The sequence below is a fragment of the Hemicordylus capensis genome, chromosome 12, assembly GCF_027244095.1.
Source record: "Hemicordylus capensis ecotype Gifberg chromosome 12, rHemCap1.1.pri, whole genome shotgun sequence".
NCBI lineage: Eukaryota > Metazoa > Chordata > Lepidosauria > Squamata > Cordylidae > Hemicordylus > Hemicordylus capensis.
Window position 1 is genome coordinate 1,248,558 of NC_069668.1, and position 25,433 is coordinate 1,273,990.

The 25,433-nt window shown below is 52.6% G+C and overlaps 1 protein-coding gene and 1 non-coding gene across 3 annotated transcripts; one reads left to right on the forward strand and one right to left on the reverse strand.

The window, feature by feature from the left end:
* Nucleotides 1–698: 698 nt before the first annotated feature.
* Nucleotides 699–14,398, reverse strand: LOC128336048 (argininosuccinate lyase-like). Of its 2 annotated transcripts, none has more exons than XM_053275178.1 (17): nucleotides 14,314–14,398; nucleotides 14,133–14,196; nucleotides 11,230–11,424; nucleotides 10,295–10,378; nucleotides 9,696–9,752; nucleotides 7,279–7,376; nucleotides 6,504–6,581; nucleotides 6,114–6,191; nucleotides 5,382–5,434; nucleotides 4,863–4,925; nucleotides 4,363–4,477; nucleotides 3,871–3,955; nucleotides 3,051–3,110; nucleotides 2,861–2,944; nucleotides 2,308–2,388; nucleotides 1,955–2,061; nucleotides 699–951 (listed from the first exon to the last, which is right to left on the reverse strand). In XM_053275178.1, the coding sequence occupies exons 2-17, from the start codon at nucleotides 14,142–14,144 to the stop codon at nucleotides 807–809; spliced, it is 1,395 nt and encodes a 464-aa protein (XP_053131153.1). In that variant the 5' UTR covers nucleotides 14,145–14,196; nucleotides 14,314–14,398; the 3' UTR covers nucleotides 699–806. The 2 variants fall into 2 exon arrangements, with proteins under 2 accessions (XP_053131153.1, XP_053131152.1); XM_053275177.1 differs by having other exon boundaries at nucleotides 11,230–11,427.
* A 4,493-nt stretch (nucleotides 14,399–18,891) lies between these two features.
* Nucleotides 18,892–18,962, forward strand: TRNAG-GCC (transfer RNA glycine (anticodon GCC)). Its single transcript has one exon. It is a non-coding gene; the product is annotated as a tRNA-Gly (tRNA).
* The last annotated feature ends 6,471 nt before the right edge of the window (nucleotides 18,963–25,433 follow it).

A 25,433-nucleotide genomic window follows, 5' to 3' on the forward strand; every position in this document is an offset into this window, starting at 1 on the left:
GTTGATAAACTGGAAGGGGTTCGCAGGAAGGCAACCAGGATGGTGAAAGGTTTGGAAAACAGGTCCTATGAGGAATATTTGAAGGAGTCGGGGAAGTTTAGCCTGGGGAAGAGAAGACTCGGGGGGTGATATGAGAACCGCCTTCAAATATCTGAAGGGCAGCCCCATAGGAAGAGGAGTGGATTTGTTCTCTGTGGCTCCTGAGGACAGGATTAGAACCCATGGGTTGAAATATTCAGGAAGCAGATTTGGGCTAGACAGTAGGAATAATTTCCTAGCTGTAAGGGCTATGGCCAGTGGAACAGCCTGCGTCGTGACATGGCGGGCTTTTCTAGAGCTTTTCAAACAGAGACTGGATGGCTGTCCGTCAGGGACACTGTAGCAGTTTCCTGCACTGAGCCGGGGGTCAGATAGATGACCTCCAGGGAACCCCATCCCTCTCCAGGAGCCTATTATTTCAGGTTGCACCTTATACTGAATTGCTCCCTCGGAGGCTGCTGCCTCCTGAGTCAGACCGTTGGTCCTTCTAGCTTAGCCTTGCCTACACTGACTGGCAGCAGCTATCAAGCTATACCCCCCCATCCCCAGCTGTTCACCTTCAGTGTCAACCACCCAAGTGCCCCTCAGAGTCTGCGCATGGCTCCCCAACCCACCGAGAGAGAGGAGAGAGGAGACAAGAAACCAGGCCACACCAGCGCTCTCAGTGAAATCCAATGCACCACTGCAGTTTATTAACTCAGGATTAAATGGGGTCAGCAGAAACCCGCAGCGATGGGATCGGTCCTCTCCCTTCCCACACGCTGAGCTTATTCTTTCTGCTTCTTCAGCAGCTCCTTGATCTGCTCGATCTGGGTGGTCACGCTGCTCTTGGCCGTGCCTCCGGGCGAGGTGTACTGCTCCACGCTGCTCTGGTGGTTGAACACCTGGGCCACGTCGCTTCCGATCATGGGGCTGGAGGAAGGAGGCAGGCGGAGAAAGGGAGTCAGTTAAGGTGTGAGAGGCTCGAAGAGCTGCTGCCAGTCAGTGTCGACGACACTGAGCTAGACGGGCCAAGGGTCTGACTCAGTAGGCAGCAGCTTTCTGCGTCCAGAAGGCCAACGACTGCATTGTGCCTCTGGGTCACTCTCTGGTGTGACCAAGTATCGCCTGGATTTTGACCTGGAGGAGACACTCTCAGAGGAACATCAGAAGCTGCCTCCTACTGAGTCAGACCCTCGGTCCATCCGGGTCACTTTTGCCTACACTGACTGGCAGTGCCTCTCCAAGGTTTCAGGCAGGAGTCCTTCCCAGCTCTTTCCCAGCAAAGAGGCACCTTTTCAAAGTGGCGATTCTCTTTATTGAGCAGGGGGAGAGCAACTGGCCCTACCTGTCCCCGTCCCCAGCACCCCTCCAGTGGCTATTACTGGCGTCTGTCTTAGGTTTCTTTTTCAGATCGTGAGCCCTTTGGGGACAGGGAGCCATTTTAAGCATATCTATGTTGGTTGGGGGACTTTGGCTGAAAAGCAGTATATAAATATCCACCATAATCATCCCTAGAGATGCTGTCAGAAATCAAACCTGGGTCTTTCTCCATGCTAAGCATCTCCCAAATGCCAGAAACATGACTCTACCGGCTTGCCCTTCCCGCCATCTTCATGGACATTTTGCTAGGGCTTTCGATGCATATCTAACTCCCCCATCCCTGTTTTCCCTAGCTCATAATTTTGTTGGGGGTACAGGCTTTGTTTTAGATGGACCCCACCTCCCAATTCTACAAAATGGAACCAACCACCTTACTCAGACGGCTATTGCGTGATAATTGCAGTGCCGTATCGTCCTGTCCCAAACCATAAGACCTTGACGTTTGGATCGGACTGTGAAAGTTCAGCAAGACGTCCCCTCCGGGCCCAGTCCTGTAAGGGGCCTGGGGAAACTCTTCAAGGGCGAAAGCCACATTTAGAAAAAGGCTATGTACGTAATGGTCTTCAGGTCCTCCACGGAGAGATGGTTGAGGGTCACTCCCTTGCTCTCAGCTAAATGGACTGCCTTCCCGACGGCAGTGTGAGCTTGTCTGAACGGCATCTGCGGGGCAGAGAGGCGCGTGGTCAGGAGGGGAGGAGCAACCCTCAGCTGCTCCGAAGCTGGCATTTCTCGGGCAACATGGCAAAGATCAGGGTACGGCAGACCCAGACAGGAGTAAATACAGCCTGTGTGTGCCAAGCGCGTGTGAACACCATGCAGACTCGAAGAAAGGGCGTTCCGTTGTGGGGTTTCTCCTTCCAGCAAGGGGGCTGGGTCTCACCGGACCCCAGATCTCTGGACACTCACCCCTTTGCGGACCAGGTAGTTGGCCAGGTCCGTAGCCAGCATCTCAGGGCTCAGGGCTTTCTCCATGGCTTCCTTGTTGATCTGGAAGGGAAGCGGCCGAGAACGTTAGCATTGGATCTCTGCACAGAGCCGGACTCTGGGGCTGCTAGCATGCCCGCCTTTGGAAAGCTCTAGAAAGGGAGAGATGGAGATTCTTCCCAATTAGAGTTGCCTTGACCGCCAGAATTTTGGCTTTCGCCCGGATTTTAAGCATCTCACCTGGATTGCTTAGCCCGTCCAGGTTTGCCCAGATTTTAGCTTTCATCAAAACAAAACAAAAACCCCAAAAGCCCTTGTAGAAGCGGAGTTATGGAGCAAAAACGTGCGGCCGCTCTTCGGCTCAAAAATTATTTTCATCATACACATCAGATGCAGATGTATTTACATCACTGTTTACATCATATGCAAACTAGGCGCCCGGATTTGGAAATGGCCGAAGATGGCAGCCCTGCAATCCCAATGGGCAGCTGAAATCCAGCTCCTTGGAAGTCCCCCAGCCTCCCACATTTCTCACCTGGAGAGTCGAGATCACACCGGTGGTCACCTGGAGCACGGTACTCAGGGTATCGATGACATCAATCACGGCCTCCTTGTCCTCCTGTCGGGGGTGGAGACCAGCAAAAGATCAGGAATTTGGAGCTCTGGACGTGGGAAACGGGGACCCAGCCCAACCCAGGATTGGGGCCCACCCAGCGTCCATTTACCTGCAAATCCTTGTTATAGGCACTGGGGAGACCCTTCAGAACGATGAGCATTCCAGTAGTCTGCAGGGGAAGAGAGAAGCAAGATTTAGTAAGGTGAAGGCGAAGTGTACCGTCAAGCCGATTTTGACTCCTGGCGCCCCAGAGACCTGTGGTTTCCTTTGGCTGAATGCATAACTAAATCCACTGGATTGATTGTTGTTGTTTTTTCAAACACCCTCTGGGGATTGCCTGTCCCCTTTCATTCACACAGGTGACTTGCCCAAGGACCTTGCAGGAACTCTGTGGCAGGGTCATTATATTCCCCTTTCTCCAACCCACACAGAAGACCACTGTTTGACACCTCGTTTTCTCTCCCACCTGCAGCAAAGCCATCGGAACAGGACTGCCGTCTACTGAGTCCGTCTTGCTCGGTGTTGTCTACCCAGACTGGCAGCAGCTGCTCCAACGTTGCAGGCAGGAATCTCTCCCAGCCCTGTCTTGGAGATGCTGCCAGGGAACCATCTACACAGATGACGTCCCACTGATCTATGGCCCCTTCCCCTCAGGGGAGAACCTTACAGTGCTCACAAGTCGTCTCCCATTCAAATGCAAACCAGGGCAGGCCCTGCTTAGCAAAGGGGACAATTCATACTTGCTGCCACAAGGCCCAGCTCTCCTCCCGCAGTCTACCAAGATGGCCTTCAAGTTCCTAGTCCTCATGCTTCCACGGCCGTACTTCTCCTCTCTCTCTGAGCTTCTTCCTCGTTCTTTCCCGTTCCCAAAAGCCCCTCTCCTGTCGGCCCCCCCTTCCTTGCACGCCGCACTATTTTGCACGACTCACCCTTCCCACCACACGACCAGCCTTGCTGCGGATCAATTCGAGGCTGTCCGGATTCTTCTTCTGGGGCATCAGGCTGCTCCCAGTGCTGAGGAATCCAAACAGAGGGCCGTCAGATTGGGTGGCTCCAAAAATAAATACATAAAAATTGCCGGCCCCAGAGAGAGCGTGGCCACACAGATTTGCTAATGCAGAGGGGCGGGATGGGCAGGCGCCCACCCCGACGCCCGCGTCGCACGGCTTGATCTGTGCGTGTCCTCTCCAGGGAAGGCCCCGTAGGGGCGAGTAGAACTGCAAGCTTCCCAGTTAAGGACTGGAGAGACCCGGGTTCGAATCCCCACCCTGCCGTGAAATCCACGGGGGGTGTCTCTGGGCCTGCAGTGTCTCTCTCTGCCTGACCGACCTCACAGGGTTGTCGCGAGGGTGAGCAGGACTGTGCTCACCGCTCTCGGCTCCTGGGAGGGATAGGGACGGAGGAGATAAATGGGTTACTACCAGAACGCATCGGAGAGAGTGATGAAGCCAAACTCCGTGGTGGCGAAGAGGATCAGATCTTCGGCCAGGCGACTCAGGTGGATCATGATCAGGGAAGAGGTGGAAAGGAACTCCACTGGAGAGAAGAGAAACACCCGCCCCAAGAGAAAGAACTTATTTTCTTGCTAGCCAAAGTTTGCAAACTAATTTGTTCAGCCTCTCTGCACACCCACGATACAGACTAGGTTGCCCGTGCTCCAGAGCCTTCACGCTTCCAGTCCAGGGTGGCCAAGCTGAGTGTCTCTAGCTGTTGGACTACGACACCCATCACCCACTGCCACTTTGGGATTTTTTTTGCAGGGCGTGATGGGATTTGTAGCCCAACAGCCAGGATGCCTCCGCTTGGCCACCCCCCCTGGACTAGTATTTGTTCATTTTCTCGGCGATGGCCAGCTTGCTCTGAAGACCTTCCCTCCCAGTCCAGGCTCTGCCCCGAGGAAACAGCAAAGCGAGGCACCTACCCACAAAGTCACGGTCGCTAACCGCATCGATGCTGTTGATGCTGATGGAAATGAAGTCCAGTTCTGTAGTTAAAAATGAAAAGAGAGCAAAAGTGTCGAGGAGAGCTGGCCGCGTGGCAGCGAGCATGAATGGTCCCCGTTGCTAAGCAGGGTCTGCCTTGGTTTGCACTTGGATGGGTGGCTACATGTGCTTCAAGATATTTCCCTTCGGGAATGGGGCCAGGGCTCAGTGGGGCAGCATCTAGGTCCCAGGTTCCCTCCCTAGCAGCATCTCCAGGAATGGCTCGGAAAGGCTCCTGCCTGAAACCTTGGAGAGCTGCTGCCAGTCAGAGTAGTCAATACTGAGCTAGATGGACGAAGGGTCTGACTCGGTACAAGGCACCAGGTAAGTGCATGGTGCAGCCGGAATTTAGACCTCTTCTGGCAGCCTGCAGTTTTTCCTCACTTCTTTGCAGGAATCTGGGGGGGGGGTGTTTGTGTGGTTTTTTGCATTTTTAAAATCGGAGACGTCCAACTCACCTTTACGGATCAGTTCGCGATCCAGGCCCAGGGGGTTGCCGGCCAGAGCCCCACTGTGAGGGAGAGAGAAAGTTAGAAAGACCCCCCTCCTCAAAGCAGTAAGAACTCACAAACTCTTTGTCTCATGGTGTGTGTTTGCGAGAGAAGTTTCTGCTTTTGGTCACAAACTGGCCGACGCAGCTCTTTCCTGCAAAGAGAGAGCGCCTCTGTGGATGATGGGAGTTGTAGTCCAGACACATCTGGAGAGGAGAACCCCAACGCAGCACTTTTCAGACTTGGGTCTCCGGATGTCAGACTATGATAGCCAGTATTTTCTCCATACACGCACACTGCAGTTACTTAATCTGTGGGACTCTCTGCCACGGGATTTGGTGACGGCCACCAGCTCAGATGGCTCTAGCAGGGCTTAGACAAATTCACGGAGGGCAGGGCTATCAATGGCTACTAGTGTGGATGGCTAGAGGCCACCTCCAGCCTCAGAGGCAGGATGCCTCCAAATCCCAGTTGCAGGGGAGCAACAGCAGGAGAGAGGGCCTGCCTTCATATCTTGCCCATGGGCTCCCTAGAGGCATCTGGTGGGCCAGTGTGTGAGAAACAGGAGGCTGGACTAGATGGGCTTTGGGTCTGATCCACAGGGCTGTTCTTATGGAGGAACTTGGTCCACAACAGACGTTACTGGTTTCAGCGGAAGCCATAACATCTCCCCGCCAACCCAAAGATGACCCCACTTGCCTTCCCAAAGGCAGGATGCTGATCCTCTTCTTTATTTCTGAGAGACGTTCCAAATCCCGAGTCAAAGCCACTGCATGGCTATTGGAGAAAGAGAGAGAGAGAGAGAGAGAGAGAAAGTGTGGGAAAAATAAAATAAAATAAAATAACCCAAATATCTAGCAAGAGGAAGATGTTAAGGCCATCTTGGCTTGGAAGTTGCAGCCTCCAGACCCATATTCTCCTTCGAGCCAACATTCTATTCTTTCTGGGATTAATTGGCGAGGGGAAAGCCACTCTGTGTGTGCTCAGAGGTAGCCTTTCCTTACAGACAGTAGCCTGTGCCCTACAAACACACACACACACCCTTGATCTTGGCCAAATGGCTGGAGGGCGTGGGAGAGGATTGGTTACCTGAGCAGAAGATGACTCCATCTGATTGGCTGAGCTCTTTGCAGGTGGGTGTACCCAGGAAGGATCACCTCAATTTCGCTGCAGCAAAAAACAGAGGAAATAAACTCACATTTTTGGGCAAGGGCTATTCATCAATCCTATGGCATCATCAGGGCATGAAGGACTTTACAAAGCTTCCGAAGCAAAAGAAGACGGGCTCTGTTCCCACCCACGAGGGGTTTCTACTCGCAGGGTTCTACTCGCAGCGATCCCCCATATTTTTTTTGAATACTATCAGTGAAACCTCCATGTACCAACACAGTCTACCAGATACTTGAGCCCAGCTAGTCCACTTTCATGCCCTTCTTACAGACTTCCTTGGCCACGGTGGGAAGGGATCTAACTGTTTTTCCAGAACCAGATCAACGGACTAGAACAGGGATGCACAACTCCATCCCACTCACACACACCCTTGTGGATGCTGGACTACAACTCCCATCATCCCAATGGGCCACTATGGCTGGGGATGTGTTTGTTTGTTTGTTTGTTTTTAAATTTATTTCTATTTATATCTCTGTAGATCGCTTTGGGGACTTTTGTTGAAAAGCAGTATACAAATATTCGTCGCATTCGTATTTGTATGTTGGGGGACCTTAAAAGGGGATGGAGAGAACACACATTTATGGAGACCGAAGCTCCGGGGCCATTAGTCACCAGGTCGAAACAGAGCCTTCCTACCCAGGGGCAGTCTACCTTCGAAGCACAGGTGTTGGGGGGGGCAGGCCGCTGAACTTACGCGGAAGCGCGTTCCACCAGAGTGCGGATGAGCTGCTGCAGGTGAGAGGAGAGCATCGTGATCGAGCTCTTCATGAGCAGCCTCAAGTCGGTCACAATCTGCAAAAAAAAAAAAAGAAGAAGAAAAAAGAACAGAGAGCGTGAGAGAGAGAAAGAGAGAGAACTGCAGGTTACCGTATTTACCTGAACCCAAGACTAGTTTCCCCTCCCCCAGTTCTTTGATGTTAGAAATGGGGAGTGGGGGTTTCATCTTAAATTCTGACTTTTCAGGTAAATACAGGTATGACCTGTATTTTTTAAAGGGGTGAATATTCAGTCTCATCTTCTATTTGGGTAAATACGGTACTTTATGACTTTGGATGCCCGGCCCCACTGGGAAGTCCTAGGTGGTCTCTCTGGGACACGAGTTGGTGGGGGGGGGCATATAAACAGTGCCAGCAGGGAGCCTGCCTGTGATTCTTTCTTTCCCTCTTGGATTGCACCCCTGAAGTAGGACCATAGGAAGCTGCCCTATACTGAGTCTGACCCTTGGTCTATCTTGCTCAGTATTGTCTTCACAGACCGGCAGCGGCTTCTCCTAGGTTGCGGGCAGGAGTCTCTCTCAGCCCTATGTCGTTGGAGATGCTGCCAGGGAGGGAACCTGGAACCTTCAGCTCTTCCCAGAGCGGCTCCATCCCCTGAGGGGAAGATCTCACGGTGCTCACACTTCTAGTCTCTGATTCAAATGCAAACCAGGGTGGACCCTGCTTAGCTGAGGGGACCAGTCATTCTGACTACTACAAGACCAGCTCTCCTCTTTGCACAGTGCAGAGTGCACAGTACTGCACAGTGCTGGAAGAATGGGAGATATAATCCTGCACCCTTCTCCCCCCTCCCACCCCCACTCCAAAAGACACAGCCTTCTCTGCTCCTTGCACCTCAGCTCCCAAGAAACAGCTCGTCCCGCCAGCCACACTCCCTCCCCGGAAGACGAATCGCCTGCCTCCACATTCACTTCCAAAAAGAAATGGTTCCAGGCTGGATTTCCAGATTCACGGCAGCCTATTTTCCCCATCTCTGCAATGTTCGGGTTTTGCCCCTCTAATAGACTTGGGAACTCTCTCCCACTGGATCCTCAAACCAGCACAGGCCAGTCATTGGCTGGTCTGCCCTGCTAGCCAGTCATCTGAACCCGGGGCTTTGTGCTTCTAGGCTGGGGAGGGGAAGGGCAAAGTTAAATTTCACCTAGGGTGCCCAAAACCCCAGGGTCAGCCCTGCTGAACACAGCTGCCCAAGTCAGACCCTTGGTCCATCTACTCTGGTATCGTCAGAGTATTGTCTGCTCTGACTGGCAGCAGTTCTCCGGATTTCAGTCAGAGGTCTTTCCCAGCCCTACCTGGAGATGCTGCCAGGGGTTGAACCTGGGGCCTTCTGCAGGCAAAGCCAACTGAGAGTGCCCCTGATGAAGATATGAGCCTGCCCTTGATTCATCTAGCTCAGTCTACCCTACACTGACTGGCAGCAGCAGCTCTCCAGGATTCCGGAGCCTGGAGATGCCGGGGACTGAACCCGAGCGGACATAAGTTACGACGTGGCAAGGATCAGGTACCCCTTCATTGCTGGGTGAACTGGAGGCAGCCGTCCAGTGTGAGAATAAGCAGGACTTGAACCCAGCACCTCCAGAAATGCAGACCAGCTCTTTAACCAGCAGGCCACGCTGCCTCTCAACTGCAGTTCTGAGCTAGAGGGAGACAGGGCTATAGGAATAAGCGACGGAGGCCATCTTCCCAAAGAGAAAAGGACCCGGCCATGCCACAGCGCGCATGGGGTCCAGAGAGCAAGGACACAGAAAAGCCAGGGATAAGGGAAACTCATCTGCACACAAAGAGCTCATTGTATTCTGTGTTTCGGCTATTGGAGCTGGGAAGATGGAATGTCAGGAGGAAAGACAAGCTCAGCAAATAGACGGAGGAGGGGTCAGGGGTCCCAGAAAGCTACCAAGAGTTGTGCAAGCACAGCTGGGAAGCTGTTCTCATGCAAATAGGTATGAGCAGGAAGGTCAGTCCGATCCTTCAACCCAGGAACGTGGGGGTTTAAGGACTGCTCTGCCTTGGAGACGCTCCAGCAACCCTGTGCATGTTTACACTGAAGCAAGCCATGTGGGGTGCAATGGGTTTACTCCCAGGCCGATCTGCAGCCCAACTCTTGCATCACGCTCTTCAGCTAGTCCTGGGGAAAGGAGAAAGTGTCCTCCTCCGCTCTCTACACAGCTGAGATTTTCACCACCTTAAGGTCTAGAAACATTATTTTTTAAAATGAGTGTACGGATTTTTAGACTGCCACCCCCGATACCACCCATTGCATTCGTGCAGGAAGCCCCAAATAGATTCTTTTTTCAACAAGTACAAACGGCAAAGCCACAGGGCAGAGTATTCCTACTTGATCATTCCTGCTCCGTCCAGTGTGAAGTTTCCCAGCCACATCTCCAATCAGCTCCTGAAAGAGAGAGAAGGGTTCGAATTGGGGGGCAACCCAAGACGGCTGATCCTCCCAACGGTCCCGTGGCTGCCTCAATTTCTGGAGGCCGCCCGCTGAAACCAGGAACACTCACCGGCAGCAGGGAGACGGACTCCATCATATTTATTATGAGCAACAACGATCATGAGGACTACAGCCTTGACCGGCCTCTATTTGCTATGCAAATTCAAGGTCTGTTACTGAATTATCCACATTCTTTACTGATTCCTCCCTAACAGAACGTTCACACGCATTTCGTGACATCACAGAAGTTCAGCCAATGGCTGGAGGAGGCTGTGCTAGAGCCAGATTTCTAAGCCGCACAGCCCAAAGCCTACCAGGACTTTACGATTTGTGAACATCAATCCCAGCCGGGTCTGGAAGCCACTTGATTGGAATGAACGCTTCCTTCTCCCCCTCAGTTCTCTTTCTTATTGGCTGTCTCCATCACAGCCAATAAGAAACTCTTAAAAGCGGACCGACACGGGTCCGAAGCGTCCGAATGAACTGGCGAAGCCAACCTTGAGCCTGCGTTCGATGGTAGTGTGGATGTCTTCGTCCGACTTGCTGATCACCAAGGTGCCCTTGGAAATCTCTTCAGAGATCTGCGAGAGAGCAAAAGATCCCATCCGCGTTAGCCATTAACTGCCCTGCCTTGCTGCCCAGGAAAAAGAGTTAGAGAATCATTCACGTGGCTAATGGGGGATCTGAGCAGCGTCTGAGTCGGAGTCCAGAGTTGGCTCTTGCTGGGGCAGAAGAGCAGCACAGCAGAAACAGGCCAGGCCATCCGTGATTGTGATACTTAGTTGGGCCCAGGAAAACCAAATGGAAGTTCCCACCAGATCTCCTGAGGTTTGGGGCCCGTGTTGAGCCGATTCACACTGATTCACACAACCACAGTTGGACTGTGGATATTTTGTCTCCCCTGTTTTGGGAATTAAGTGGAGGGAAGGCGCACAGAATTCAATCGCACAAGCCTCAAATTCTGGTTTATTTTCGACAACAGTCTCCCGCTTACATATATCAAGTGTAGGACGATCCGTTCTCTTTCTAGATTTTCCCTCCCACTGGATGCCACTCCAGAATAAACCCCTCGGACTTTTCCTCCGCGAACCACAGGTAATTAAGGTATGCAGCCATTTAGCTCAGGGGTGTGCAACTTCAGCCACTGGGCTGTTGGCAGACTACAATTCCCATCATCCCAGACCACTGTGGCCTGGGGATGATGGGAGTTGTTGTCCAAAGCCAGCTAGAGGGCCAAAATCACACAGCCCTGGGTTGGACTAGGACCAGAGAGACCTGAGTTCAAATCTCCACTCAGTCATCACATCCACCGGGCGACTCTGGGCCAGCCACGCCTCTCTCCACCTAGCCTACCTCGCAGGAAGGTTGTGGGGACAAACCTAACCATGTCGGGACTCCTTGGAGGACGAGCCGGATCGAATCAGCACAGTACCTTCTCTAGCCCGCTGATGATCTTCTCCAGCTCGGCTTTGGATAGGATCCCCGCCTTCTCCAAGGCCTTGGCGTAAGCTATGCTCCCGCGGACGTCGACTTCCGACAGGCGTTGGTCCACCTCTATGGAGGAGTTCAGCTTCTCCATCATGGGGTCCAAGCTGCCCGTGAGCCTCCCGCTATAAAGTTTTTCACTCTGCTGCAAGACAGAAGGCACCAGTAAGCATGGCCACACTGGCCCCCACTGACCCCACATTTCCGTGGCTGCCTTCTCGACGTAGCCCACGGCTCTCGCAAATCCCAGCCATGGGGACCAAGTTGTCCTCTCTTCACAGGGTCCTCTCTGGAGGACATGCCTGCCCCTTCCCATCTGGCAGCGTTAGTCATGTTTTAGAGCCGTTTTTGTGTTTTGAAAACTTTTTTAATATAGGAGGACAAGAAGCTGCCATTGGTCTATTTAGCTCAGGACTGTCTACTCAGACTGGCAGCACTTTTTCCCAGGTTTCAGGCGAGAATTTCTCTCCGCCCTATCTTGGAGATGCTGCTGCCAGGGAGGGAACTGGGAACCTTCTGCTCTTCCCAGAGCGGCTCCATCCCCTAAAGGGGAATATCTTGCAGTGCTGACACATCGAGTCTCCCATTCATATGCAAACCAGGGTGGACCCTGCTTAGCTAAGGGGACAAGTCATGCTGGCTCCCACCAGACCAGCTCTCCTCTCTGCACAGTGCTGGAAGAACGGGAGATATAATACTGAGTCAGACCCTTGGTCCGAGTAGCTAAGTACTGTCTACCCAGACTGGCAGTGCACAATCTTACTGCGAATCTCTTACTGTGCTCACACATGGAGTCTCCCATTCACGTGCAAACTGGGCCGGACCCTGCTTAGCAAAGGGGACAATTCATGCTCATTACCCACAAGGCCAGCTTGCCTCTTTTCCATCCATCAGCATCAGAGACTCAAAACTGAGACACACACACACACACCCCCGGTTATGGGTTTGATCAGTCCCGAGCGACTCCAAAAGTCCCTTGTCTGTCCCATGATGCAATGGCCAAGCGTTCTCAAAGCAAATATTAAGACCGCATGTGACCACTCCGGCAATTCCGGAGCTAGCCAAAGGTCACTGGCCAAAGCTGGGTTCATCCTGAAATCAGCACTTTTGAGACTTGTCTGACCTGACGGCCCCCAAATAACGCTGACTCAATGTGTTTTGACTTGGAGACTTCTGAGCCGAGCACCAGTTCCATGGACTGGAAAGAGAAGACAGCCCATTTAAGATCGGCAGCCCTGGCTGGTGGAGGTTTTACTTCCAAACAACGGGGAAATCCCATTGAAGGTAGACTGCTCTGGCTAACGGAGGCTTTACTTTCAAACAGGCAGTGGGAAATGCAAAAGCAGGACTCATTTGTGCCTTAGCTAAATAAAGCTGCTGATACATTTAAGGGGGTATTCGCTGCAATTCATCTCCCGCTCTGACGGCTGAAAGTTTAGGCACATTGGTGACTGCCTTATCCTGGGGCACACACCTTGGATTCAACTGGCTGGTTGTGTCTCTCTGCCTCTCTCTTTTATATTTCTGTGGGGCCTTTTAAAGCAGAGATTGGGACTTTTACCCTCTCCTTTTTAAATTTTTTATTCTGCTTTAAAGCATCACATGCCCTGCTACGATCATATACATCAGGGATGCACAGTCTCAGCCCCCCAGCTGTCATTGGACTACAGCTCCCATCGCCCCCAGCCACAGCGGCAAATAGTCAGGGATGATGGGAGTTGTAGTCTAACAACATCTGGAAGGCCGAAGTTGTTCAGCTCTGGTTTAAATGTCTGCGAATCAGCTCTACGGGAGGCTGATACATTTTGAACTAGATAAACAGCTCCAAGTTTCTAGAAGTTCAGACAAACTTGGGTGGTGGGCCTCCCAGCCGCCCAGGGAAAAGAAAGAAGGGAGAAAGAAAATACGAGGATTGCTTCTCGATTCAGTATTTTGGGAATTGTTTCAAGAAACAGAAAATGGCATGATAATGCAGTAAATTAATATAATATAATATAATAAGGGGGCTTAATATAAGGGGGCTTTCTGATATATTTCCCTACTTTGATAGTTTTGATTTATGATTATTCCTATATATCAACATATTTTTAAAAAGTTTTGCATCATTGTTTTTTGCAGGTGCTTCTGAGGAAGAGCTCAGAACGCACAAGGTAATGATTGGATAAAGGATTGATTAATTTCCATTCAGCATCTTTGGCAATTTCCCCTCCTTTTCCCCCCTTTCCTCCCCTCCAGCCCTATAATAAAAACTGGATCAGACCCAAAGGTCCACTTAACCCAGTTCTCTGCCTCTGACAGCGGGCCTCAGCTAGCTTACACAAGGTGTATTGGGGAAACAGTTTACTTCGCAGTAAGATACACTGCCTCAAGCCATGGAGGTTTGATTTGGATTGTCCCAAATAGAGGGCAACTCTGAATTTAAGACCCTCACTCCCCAACCCAATTTAAGAGGAAAGAACGAGGGGAAAGCCTCATTTTGGATGTGGGTAAATACGGTTATCCTAAATCCCAGAAAATGGCTTTCCAATAACCTGCTAACGCTGGTGAGTATTATTGGAAATATACTGCATAGGATCTTTCCCTGATTCCTGTATCTCCTCTGGACTCTTCCATGCCAACAGGAGAACCTCTCTACCAATCCACATCTCATCCTAATGCAAGACCCTTGGGGCAGGGACCTAGCTGCCGAAACGGCCCTGGCCAGCCCCTAAAGCCCAGCCAGTGAGACCTCCAGGTTAGAACCCCAACTAGTGCTTGTTGCAACACTGATGAAGCGCTTTTTAAAGCCGGGACATTTGGACCTTTTCTCGGGAGCTATGAAATAAAACAAACCCCAAACACATCGCTCACCTCGGATGCCATGCCTGGAGTTTTCCTCTTCTCTCGGGTCGAGAAAGAAACTTTTGCAAAATGCCTGCCAAAAAAAGGGAGAGGGAGAGGGGGAGAGGAAAGATCATTTTTTAAAAATGGACCTTTTGCCAAAGAGCGCTTCAGCCATGGAGACAGACAGAGACACAGGCCACCAGCTCACCTGCTGTGCGTCCAACGTACCAGCCAGCCGATCTCTGCACTGCTCTGGCTGTTGAGGGACCCCTTTTGACAGGGAGGCTTCCGATAGGCCCCGCCCCCAAGGGGAGGGGCTTGCTGCCAGCTGGTCTGCTCGGCCCCGCCCACCCTCTCCCCTCCCTCCCACCCACCGTCAGCAGCTGGGTCTTTCGCACCCCCAAGAATCGATTTCCACTTGATGGAAGAGATCAAAATGGAAATCAAAGGGGCCTGGACATCAGAGATGGTTTTAGCTGTCTCAGTGTCTGGGAAATCTGTTGCAAACTCTCTCTCTCTCTCTCTGCAAAAAGTCCCTGTGTGTTCCTAACATGCGTGCATGGTTCCTACCCACTGAAATTAAAAAAAAAAAAATTCACAATGGCTGGATTTTTTATTTTAATTTTTCGACATTTTGGACATTGACGTTCAGAAGCAGAGTGCCTGGATCACCAGAAGTCATTGTTCCACCCTGTTCTTCTGTGGTCACACACCTCACTTGAAGGGCCCGGTCCAGTTCTCTGCCCCACATTTTAAGAAGGCTGCCTTCTTAAACTGGATTACCATACATGTATTTGTATTTAATATGCATCAAGATCACTGCTCCCCAATAATATTCTTTGCCACCCCTTTGCTCCCCCAGGCTAGTAGTTTTAGCATCACCCTTGGTCCACAGGCTGACCGGCGGCCTTGAAGTGGATCTCTGCCCACTGCAACCATTGGGCCATTTTGCCAAAGGGGCCCATGGCCCACCAGGGAAATTTGCAACAAGGGACAGAGGCAATCTCCTCTGCTGTCTTCCAGCCCCTTCGGGGTGTGGAAGCAAGCAGTCTCAGGTCTGTCCCCACCGCCGCCCCCACCTCCATCTGTAGCCTCTTTCTCCATTGTATCTTGTGTTACTCAACGGTATGCTCTTTGGGGCAGGGACCTCTGCTACTCTGCAAAGTGCCAGGCACACCAATGGTGTGAGGTTGGACAAGAACAACAATGTAACTGGACCCTCATGATCGACTTACAGATTGTCTGGGAAACATTGGTGCTTTGTCAATCATTTCGGCCGTTATGGTAATCCTTCCATTGACGTGTAAACATATGAGGAAAGTTCCTTTAAAACTTCTTTTTTTTTAAAGAAAAGGAGAGAAAAGCAGAGGGCATTCTGCACTGGGCCTGAATCTGGTGGTGAAATGCACCACCAGCTAAACACCTGTGAAACAGCACTGAAAGTTTTGTTTTTCTGCAAAGAGAAACAAAGTTTAAACGTGGCTTATTTGATAACATGGTTTCTTTTATTTTTAAACACACACACACACACACACACAACGTTCAAAGCTGCTTCGGGGAGGTTTCGTTGATAATGCATTAGCTAATGAGAGCTGTAATATGGGCCTTTTAAATATATATTCAGGGTGATTATGAAAGGAAGGAAGGAAGGAAGGAAGGAAGGAAGGAAGGAAGGAAGGAAGGAAGGACTGAAATGAAGTAAGATGGAAGATGCAAAGGCAGGAATAGGATACCTGAAGAAAGGAAGGAAGAAAAAAAACTAAGACATAAAGGCAGGAAAAACTGGAAGGAATGAAGATGGGAAGAAAGTTAGATGGACATGGGAAAGAAAGGAAGGAAGGAAGGAAGGAAAAGGGAGGGAGGAAGGAAGGTGACGACAGGGAGAACAGAAGAAAAGGAAGGAAGGAAGGAGAAAACAGAAAGGAAGGAAGGTGAAAAGGTGAAGGCAGGGAGAAAAGAGGAAGGAAGGAAGATGAAGACAGGGAGAAAAGAAAATGAAGAGAAGAAAGAAAGAAAGAGAAAGAAAAAGAAAGATGAAGACAGGGAGAAAAGAAAGAAAGAGAAAGAAAGAAAAAGAAAGAAAGAAAAGATTCTGCCTATGGCCTGAAACTGCTAGCTAACTGCACGGTCAGCTGAACTTGGATACATGGAGGGGGGTTGACATGTTTGCACTTTCCCAAAGCAGTCCTCTCACGAATAGAGGATGTTGGGATTTTTGTGTTGTTCAAAAAGGCCCTTTGGCGTGATCAGCAGAACGCGAAGCGCAGTAAACATCTTTCATGACAAAAAAGACACACACATGGCAGAACTGGGCACAATAGGGCCGGTGGGGCCCTCTCCGCTCTCAGCAGCGAATACCGGCACACCGAGGGACCCCGGAGCCCCCGAACTGTGGCCTCCTCCATCGTCGGCACAATCCTGCGGGCTCTGTGGCCTTGATATGCTGAGCACACTTTTCCTGGGGGAGCGGGGAGGGGGAGGACACTGGGGCCTTTGTCCCACGGGGGGTTGTCTAGCAACATGGCTGGGTTAGGTCCCGGCAAGAAAGTCAGATCTGGGCGAGCCCCAAATGTGCAGATGAGGAACTGTGTCCATACGGCCTTGAGCCAGCTTGGGGTGGGGGACCATCTGGGGGCTCGAATGCTCCTGGTGATTTCCCCCCTGAGAATTGGGAAAGAAGCCATGGCATTGCAAGACGTTCGGCTTGCAGTGTGTGGTCCTGAATCTCGGGCTGGGATCGCCCTGATCCGCAGGCCTGCAGCGGCCACATTGACAATGGCGATTTTGAAAACTGTTAAGAGTTTTTAAAAAAACAAACACAAACCACTATAAAATGTCACCGAGGCCGCCAGAGGAATGGAAATGAAGATCAGCAGGACGAAGCGTCCTCCAAAGACGACTCCATGGAGAACATCAGCAGCTGCCATATACTGAGCCAGACTATTGATCCATCTAGCTCAGGATTGTCTGCACAGATTGGCAGCGGCTTTTCCGAGGTCGCAGGCAGGAATCTCTCTCAGCCCTATCTTGGAGATGCTGCCAGGGAGGGAACTTGGAACCTAGATGCTCTTCCCAGAGCGGCTCCATCCCCTAAAGGGGGGAATCTCTTCTCCTCCAGTGCTCACACATGTGGTCTCCCATTCAAATGCAAACCAGGGAGGATACTGCTTAGCAAAGGGGACCATTCATGCTAACCCTTTGCTCTCTGCAAAAACGACCGAGATTCAGGACCGAGATTCAGTATGGCAATTTGACCCATATCGTTTGGCAGGTGGGGATAACCCAGAACGCTATAAGGGCAACAATCTTGCCGGTCACCTCTTTTCTATGCTAAAAATCACTGTAAGCACTCAGCCGCTGAGGTACGACCAACAGCCAGAATTGGTGTGGGACTGCCCCATGGACTGCAGCCCAGGCGTAGGCCACCTTGGCTTGCCAGCTGCTGGTGGACTACAACTCCCATCACCTCCAGTCACAATGAAGTGCAGCAGGGGTTGATGGGAGCTGTAGTCCATCCACCGCTGGAGAGCCAGGGTTGCCTGCCATGCGCCAAAGCAATTCCGTAGACTCTTGAGACCCCCTTCTTCAAAACTCCATGGGCTGAAATTTGTGGGCCTGGTCCTTGGACACTGCAAAGGATTGCTGGTCTTGTGGTAGCAAGCGTGAAGAGTCCCCTTGGCTAAGCAGGGTCCACCCTGGTTTGCATTTGGATGGGAGGCCACATGTGTGAGCACTGGAAGATCTTCCTGAGGGGATGAAGAATCCGCTCTGGGAAGAGCCCCTGCCTGCTAGTGTGCAGAAGGCTTGAAATCCCCATGTGAGCATCTCCAGATAGGCCTGCCTGAGAGACACTGACCCTGCCTGCAACCTTGGAGAAGTCGCTGCCAGTCTGTGCAGACAATACTGAGCTGGATGGAACAAGGGTCTGACTCAGCGTGTGGCAGTTTCCTATGTTCCTGAAGGACACATGCCAAGGGGAAGGAAACGGGACCTGTGAGAGAGGCCGGGGTTTGATCTGATGTCGTGTTTCCATCCTGCTCCTCTCTGGGAAAAATATCCAAAGCTCCAAGTGGCCAACCAACCCCATGCCATCTCCATGGCATCTCCAGATAGGGCTGAGTGAGACGCCTGCCTGCCTACTGCAACCTCGGAAAAGCCGCTGCCAGTCTGGGCAGACGATCCTGAGCTCCACGAACCCAGGGCCTGACTCAGCATATGGCAGCTTCCGAAATGAAACTGGCAGCAAATGAATATTATTTGCCAAAAAACAAACAAACAAACAAACAAACAAACAAACAAACAAACAAACAAACAAACAAACAACAGCAAAACTGAAAGGGAGAGGCTGGTCTTGTGGTAGCAAGCATGACTTGTCCCCTTTGCTAAGCAGGGTCTGCCCTGGTTTGCATTTGTATGGGAGACTACATGTCTGAGCACTGCAAGATATTCCACCACCACCCCCTTAGGGGATGGGGCCGCTCTGGGACAGGGAAGAGCAGAAGGTCCCAAGTCCCCTCCCTGGCAGCATCTCCAAGACTGGGCTGAGAAAGAAGCCTGCCTACCTCTTGCAACCTGGGAGAAGCTGCTGCCAGTCTGGGCAGACAATCCTGAGCTCGCCCGACCGAGGGCCTGACTCAGCATATGGCCGCTTCCTGTGCTGCTCCTAAGATGGGGCTGACCCTCTTGCCTGCAACCTCAAAGTAGCCACAGGGTGTCTGACTCAGGAGAAAGCCACCTCCTCTGTTTCTAAGCCAGGGACAGCCCAGCCCCTTCCTTCCTTGCAGCTGCATTGGTGGTTCAGTGGTAGAATTCTTGCCTGCCACGTGGGAGGCCCGGTTTCGATTTCCGGCCAATGCAACAGTCCCTTTTTAATTTTTTTTTTAATTTTTTTATTTTTTGCAACATTAATCATGCAATTATGAGCCAAGCCGAGGGCTGCCTCCATTAGCGCCCAGAGTCCGGAGCAGCTGCAGCGGGGAGCGGCGGGCGCCCCCCCACCAGGAAGCCTCAGCGCGCCGCGGAGCTCCACCCCAGCAACAGCAGCAAGCAGGAGGAGGAGAGGCATCATGGAGGTGTAAGCAGAGGGCACCTCCGCAGCCCTGGCCGGGCCTAGAGGGAAACCCCCCCCACTGGGGGCTACGAGGGACCCCCCCCTTGCAGGGGGTGGGGGGAGCTTCTGGGGCGCGCGGGGAGCGGGGCTGGGATTTGCATGGGTATTTCTGCCCCTTTTGCAGCGTGGGTCGCTGGAAATGGGGCTGGGGGCTGTGCATAGGGAGGGAGCCCCCTCTTGCGCCCCCCCACTCACTCAGAGCATGGAAGGCATTGCTAGTTGGTCTCATTTGCCAATTGGGGCTGGGGGAGGGGTTGCTGGCTGGGAAATGGGTCTGGGGGCTGTGCATAGGGAGGAGACTCCTTTTGATGCCCCCCTTGCAGTTACGGGTGTGTGTGTTGAAGGCATGTTGTGGGGGGCAGGGGCGTGCTGGAAGGATTTGCGCCTGGAGGATGTCTTAAATCTGGATTTTTTAATAGATCTAGATCGGCTTTTCCCATCGGCATTTTATCTTTTTAAAAGCAGGTTAAATGGAACGAGGACTGCACGGTGGTGTCTGATGCAGCTCCCTAAGTTTGCAGGTTGTCAATTTCCTGGTTTGCCTTCTGTGCAGAAACGATGCCAGTTTGCACTCTGTTTGTTTGTTTGTTTGATTGCATATCTGTACTGCCTCGTGTAGAAATCTCTAGGCGATGTGAAGTCATAGGAATCCATGCCCTGCATGGTGGCTGGAACTAGAACATTTCCAAGGTCCCTTCCAGCTCTAACTTCTGTTATTCTAGAGCCATTCAGACATTATGTTGTATATACGTAGAGGCATAAGAACAGCCCTGCTGGATCGGACCCAAGGAGCCCCATCTAGTCCAGCATCCTGCCTCACACAGTGGACCACCAGATTCTTTGGGGGAGCCACAGGCAGGAGTTGAAAGGGGCGTGCCCTCCCTCCTGCTGTGACTCCCCTGCAACTGGGAATCAGAGGCATCCTGCCTCAGAGGCTGGAGGTGGCCTATAGCTCTCCGACTAGTAGCCGTTGATAGACCTCTCCTCCATGAAGTGATCCAAACCCCTCTTCAAGCTATCCAGGTTGTTGGCTGTCACCACATCTCGTGGCAGAGAATTCCACAATTGGATCACACGTTGTGTGAAAAAGTACTTCCGTTTGTTGGTCCCCTAGACCTCCTGGCAATCAATTTCATGGAGTGACCCCTGGTTCTAGTGTGATGTGAGAGGGAGAAGAATTTTTCTCTCTCCACTTTCTCCACACCATGCATGATTTTATAGACCTCTATCCTGTCTCCCCGCAGTCGTCATTTTTCTAAACTAAAAAGCCACAGGTGTTGTAGTCTTGCCTCATAAGAAAGGTGCGCTAGGCCCCTGATCATCTTGGTTGCCCTCTTCTGTACCTTCTCCAGTTTAACAATGTCCTTTTTAAGATGTGGTGACCAGAATTGTACGCAGTACTCCAAGCGTGGTCGCACCATCGTTTTGTATGAGGGCATTATAATGTTAGCCGTTTTACTTTCAATCCCCTTCCTAATGATCTCTAGCATGGAATTGGCCTTTTTCACAGCTGCCGCACATTGAGTCGACACTTTCAAGGAGCTGTTTCAAGGAGCTGTCCGCCACGACCCCAAGATCCCTCTCCTGGTCAGTCCCCGACAGCTCAGATCCCATCAGCATATATTGTGAAGTTGGGTTTTTTTTGCCCCAGTGTCCATCACTTTACACCAGGCCTGCACAACTCAAATGACCTGGCGGGCCGAAACCAACCATGACTTGGTTCATGGGGGCCGAGGTCAATTCCTAGGGTGCTGATTATTAGAGTAACACTTAATATCAATCAATCAATCAACCAATAAACTGAATTAAAGTGAAATGAATTAAAAATGAATTAAAAATGAATTTAATCAATATTTAACTTTTGATGTTCTGGCAGGCCAAGATTGATTTAAATTAATATGAAATAAGTTGAATTAAAATTCATTCTAATAATATAAATATTATACAATCTGTACAAAATACATAATAAAATGCATTGTTCTTCCTTTCCACCTCTGCCAAATCATCACACAAAACATGGAACACTATTAAGGGGAAAAAAAAATGAGAACCTGTTCTCATAATTTTGGAAAAGAAGGGAGAAGGGGAAAGAAAGATGGAAAGGATGCAGCAGGAGGCTTGGCCTGAGAGAGAGAGAGAGAGAGAGAGAGAGAGAGAGAATGGAGCAGTCTTGGTGGGAGGGAGGGAGAGCGAATGGAGCAGCCTTGGTGGGAGGGAGGGAGAGAGAATGGAGCAGTCTTGGTGGGAGGGAGGGAGAGCGAATGGAGCAGCCTTGGTGGGAGGGAGGGAGAGAGCATGGAGCAGTCTTGGTGGGAGGGAGGGAGAGAGAATGGAGCAGTCTTGGTGGGAGGGAGGGAGAGAGAATGGAGCAGCCTTGGTGGGAGGGAGGGAGAGAGAATGGAGCAGTCTTGGTGGGAGGGAGGGAGAGCGAATGGAGCAGCCTTGGTGGGAGGGAGGGAGAGAGAATGGAGCAGTCTTGGTGGGAGGGAGGGAGAGAGAATGGAGCAGTCTTGGTGGGAGGGAGGGAGAGAGAATGGAGCAGCCTTGGTGGGAGGGAGGGAGAGAGAATGGAGCAGCCTTGGTGGGAGGGAGGAAGAGAGAATGGAGCAGTCTTGGTGGGAGGGAGAGAGAGAGAGAGAATGGAGCAGTATTGGTGGGAGGGAGGGAGAGCGAATGGAGCAGCCGTGGTGGGAGGGAGGGAGAGAGAATGGAGCAGTCTTGGTGGGAGGGAGGAAGAGCGAATGGAGCAGCCTTGGTGGGAGGGAGGGAGAGAGAATGGAGCAGTCTTGGTGGGAGGGATGGAGAGCGAATGGAGCAGCCTTGGAGGGAGGGAGGGAGAGAGAATGGAGCAGTCTTGGTGGGAGGGAGGGAGAGAGAATGGAGCAGCCTTGGTGGGAGGGAAGGAGAGAAAGAGAGAGAGAGAGAGAGAATGGAGCAGTCTTGGTGGGAGGGAGGGAGAGAGAATGGAGCAGCCTTGGTGGGAGGGAGGGAGAGAGAATGGAGCAGTCTTGGTGGGAGGGAGGGAGGGAGAGAGAGAGAATGGAGCAGCCTTGTTGGGAGGGAGGGAGAGCGAATGGAGCAGCCTTGGTGGGAGGGAGGGAGAGAGAATGGAGCAGCAATGGTGGGAGGGAGGGAAAGACAATGTAGCAGCCTTGGTGGGAGGGAGGGAGAGCGAATGGAGCAGTCTTGGTGGGAGGGAGGGAGAGCGAATGGAGCAGCCTTGGTGGGAGGGAGGGAGAGAGAATGGAGCAGCCTTGGTGGGAGGGAGGGAGAGACAATGTAGCAGCCTTGGTGGGAGGGAGGGAGAGAGAATGGAGCAGTCTTGGTGGGAGGGAGGGAGAGCGAATGGAGCAGCCTTGGTGGGAGGGAGGAAGAGCGAATGGAGCAGGCTTGGTGGGAGGGAGGGAGAGAGAATGGAGCAGTAGTTGTGCGAGGGAGGGAGAGTGAATGGAGCAGCCTTGGTGGGAGGGAGGGAGAGAGAATGGAGCAGTCTTGGTGGGAGGGAGGAAGAGCGAATGGAGCAGCCTTGGTGGGAGGGAGGGAGAGAGAATGGAGCAGTCTTGGTGGGAGGGATGGAGAGCGAATGGAGCAGCCTTGGAGGGAGGGAGGGAGAGAGAATGGAGCAGTCTTGGTGGGAGGGAGGGAGAGAGAATGGAGCAGCCTTGGTGGGAGGGAAGGAGAGAAAGAGAGAGAGAGAGAGAGAAAGGAGCAGTATTGGTGGGAGGGAGGGAGAGCGAATGGAGCAGCCGTGGTGGGAGGGAGGGAGAGAGAATGGAGCAGTCTTGGTGGGAGGGAGGAAGAGCGAATGGAGCAGCCTTGGTGGGAGGGAGGGAGAGAGAATGGAGCAGTCTTGGTGGGAGGGATGGAGAGCGAATGGAGCAGCCTTGGAGGGAGGGAGGGAGAGAGAATGGAGCAGTCTTGGTGGGAGGGAGGGAGAGAGAATGGAGCAGCCTTGGTGGGAGGGAAGGAGAGAAAGAGAGAGAGAGAGAGAGAATGGAGCAGTCTTGGTGGGAGGGAGGGAGAGAGAATGGAGCAGCCTTGGTGGGAGGGAGGGAGAGAGAATGGAGCAGTCTTGGTGGGAGGGAGGGAGGGAGAGAGAGAGAATGGAGCAGCCTTGTTGGGAGGGAGGGAGAGCGAATGGAGCATCCTTGGTGGGAGGGAGGGAGAGAGAATCGAGCAGCATTGGTGGGAGGGAGGGAGAGACAATGTAGCAGCCTTGGTGGGAGGGAGGGAGAGCGAATGGAGCAGTCTTGGTGGGAGGGAGGGAGAGCGAATGGAGCAGCCTTGGTGGGAGGGAGGGAGAGAGAATGGAGCAGCCTTGGTGGGAGGGAGGGAGAGAGAATGGAGCAGTCTTGGTGGGAGGGAGGGAGAGCGAATGGAGCAGCCTTGGTGGGAGGGAGGAAGAGCGAATGGAGCAGGCTTGGTGGGAGGGAGGGAGAGAGAATGGAGCAGTCGTTGTGCGAGGGAGGGAGAGTGAATGGAGAAGCCTTGGAGGGAGGGAGGGAGAGAGAATGGAGCAGTCTTGGTGGGAAAGAGGGAGAGAGAATGGAGCAGTCTTGGTGGGAGGGAAGGAGAGAGAGAGAGAGAGAGAATGGAGCAGTCTTGGTGGGAGGGAGGGAGAGAGAATGGAGCAGCCTTCGTGGGAGGGAGGGAGAGAGAATGGAGCAGTCTTGGTGTGAGGGAGGGAGGGAGAGAGAGAGAGAGGAGCAGTCTTGGTGGGAGGGAGGGAGAGCGAATGGAGCAGCCTTGGTGGGAGGGAGGGAGAGAGAATGGAGCAGCCTTGGTGGGAGGGAGGGAGAGAGAATGTAGCAGCCTTGGTGGGAGGGAGGGAGAGCGAATGGAGCAGCCTTGGTGGGAGGGAAGGAGAGAGAGAGAGAGAGAGAGAGAGAGAGAGAGAGAGAGAGAGAGAGAGAGGAGCAGTCCTGGTGGGAGGGAGGGAGAGAGAATGGAGCAGCCTTGGTGGGAGGGAGGGAGAGAGAATGGAGCAGTCTTGGTGTGAGGGAGGGAGAGAGAATGGAGCAGCCTTGGTGGTAGGGAGGGAGAGAGAATGGAGCAGTCTTGGTGGGAGGGAGGGAGAAAGAATGGAGCAGCCTTGGTCTTAGGGAGGGAGGGAGAGAGAGAGAGAGAGAGAGAGAGAGAGAGAGAGAATGAAGCAGCCTTGGTGGGAGGGAGGGAGAGAGAATGGAGCAGTCTTGGTGGGAGGGAGGGAGAGAGAATGGAGCAGTCTTGGTGGGAGGGAGGGAGAGAGAATTGAGCAGCCTTGGTGGGAGGGAGGGAGAGAGAGAATGGAGCAGTCTTGGTGGGAGGGAGGAAGAGAGAATGGATCAGTCTTGGTGGGAGGGAGAGAGAGAGAGAGAATGGAGCAGTCTTGGTGGGAGTGAGGGAGAGCGAATGGAGCAGCCGTGGTGGGAGGGAGGGAGAGAGAATGGAGCAGCCTTGGTGGGAGGGAGGAAGAGCGAATGGAGCAGCCTTGGTGGGAGGGAGGGAGAGAGAATGGAGCAGTCTTGGTGGTAGGGATGGAGAGCGAATGGAGCAGCCTTGGAGGGAGGGAGGGAGAGAGAATGGAGCAGTCTTGGTGGGAGGGAGGGAGAGAGAATGGAGCAGCCTTGGTGGGAGGGAAGGAGAGAAAGAGAGAGAGAGAAAGAGAATGGAGCAGTCTTGGTGGGAGGGAGGGAGAGAGAATGGAGCAGCCTTGGTGGGAGGGAGGGAGATAGAATGGAGTAGTCTTGGTGGGAGGGAGGGAGGGAGAGAGAGAGAATGGAGCAGCCTTGTTGGGAGGGAGGGAGAGCGAATGGAGCAGCCTTGGTGGGAGGGAGGGAGAGAGAATGGAGCAGCATTGGTGGGAGGTAGGGAGAGACAATGTAGCAGCCTTGGTGGGAGGGAGTGAGAGCGAATGGAGCAGCCTTGGTGGGAGGGAGGGAGAGCGAATGGAGCAGCCTTGGTCGGAGGGAGGGAGAGAGAATGGAGCAGCCTTGGTGGGAGGGAGGGAGAGACAATGTAGCAGCCTTGGTGGGAGGGAGGGAGAGAGAATGGAGCAGTCTTGGTGGGAGGGAGGGAGAGCGAATGGAGCAGCCTTGGTGGGAGGGAGGAAGAGCGAATGGAGCAGGCTTGGTGGGAGGGAGGGAGAGAGAATGGAGCAGTCGTTGTGCGAGGGAGGGAGAGTGAATGGAGCAGCCTTGGTGGGAGGGAGGGAGAGAGAATGGAGCAGTCTTGGTGGG

Bases quoted from the DNA above. Each gene is read 5' to 3' on its own strand.
- LOC128336048 (XM_053275177.1), bottom strand. The intron at 10,379-11,229 runs GTACTGTGCTGA...GCTCTCTCGCAG, and splicing joins TCATCAGCGGGCTAGAGAAG to ATCTCTGAAGAGATTTCCAA. The intron at 5,435-6,113 runs GCAAGTGGGGTC...TCTCCCTCACAG, and splicing joins AGCATCCTGCCTTTGGGAAG to TGGGGCTCTGGCCGGCAACC.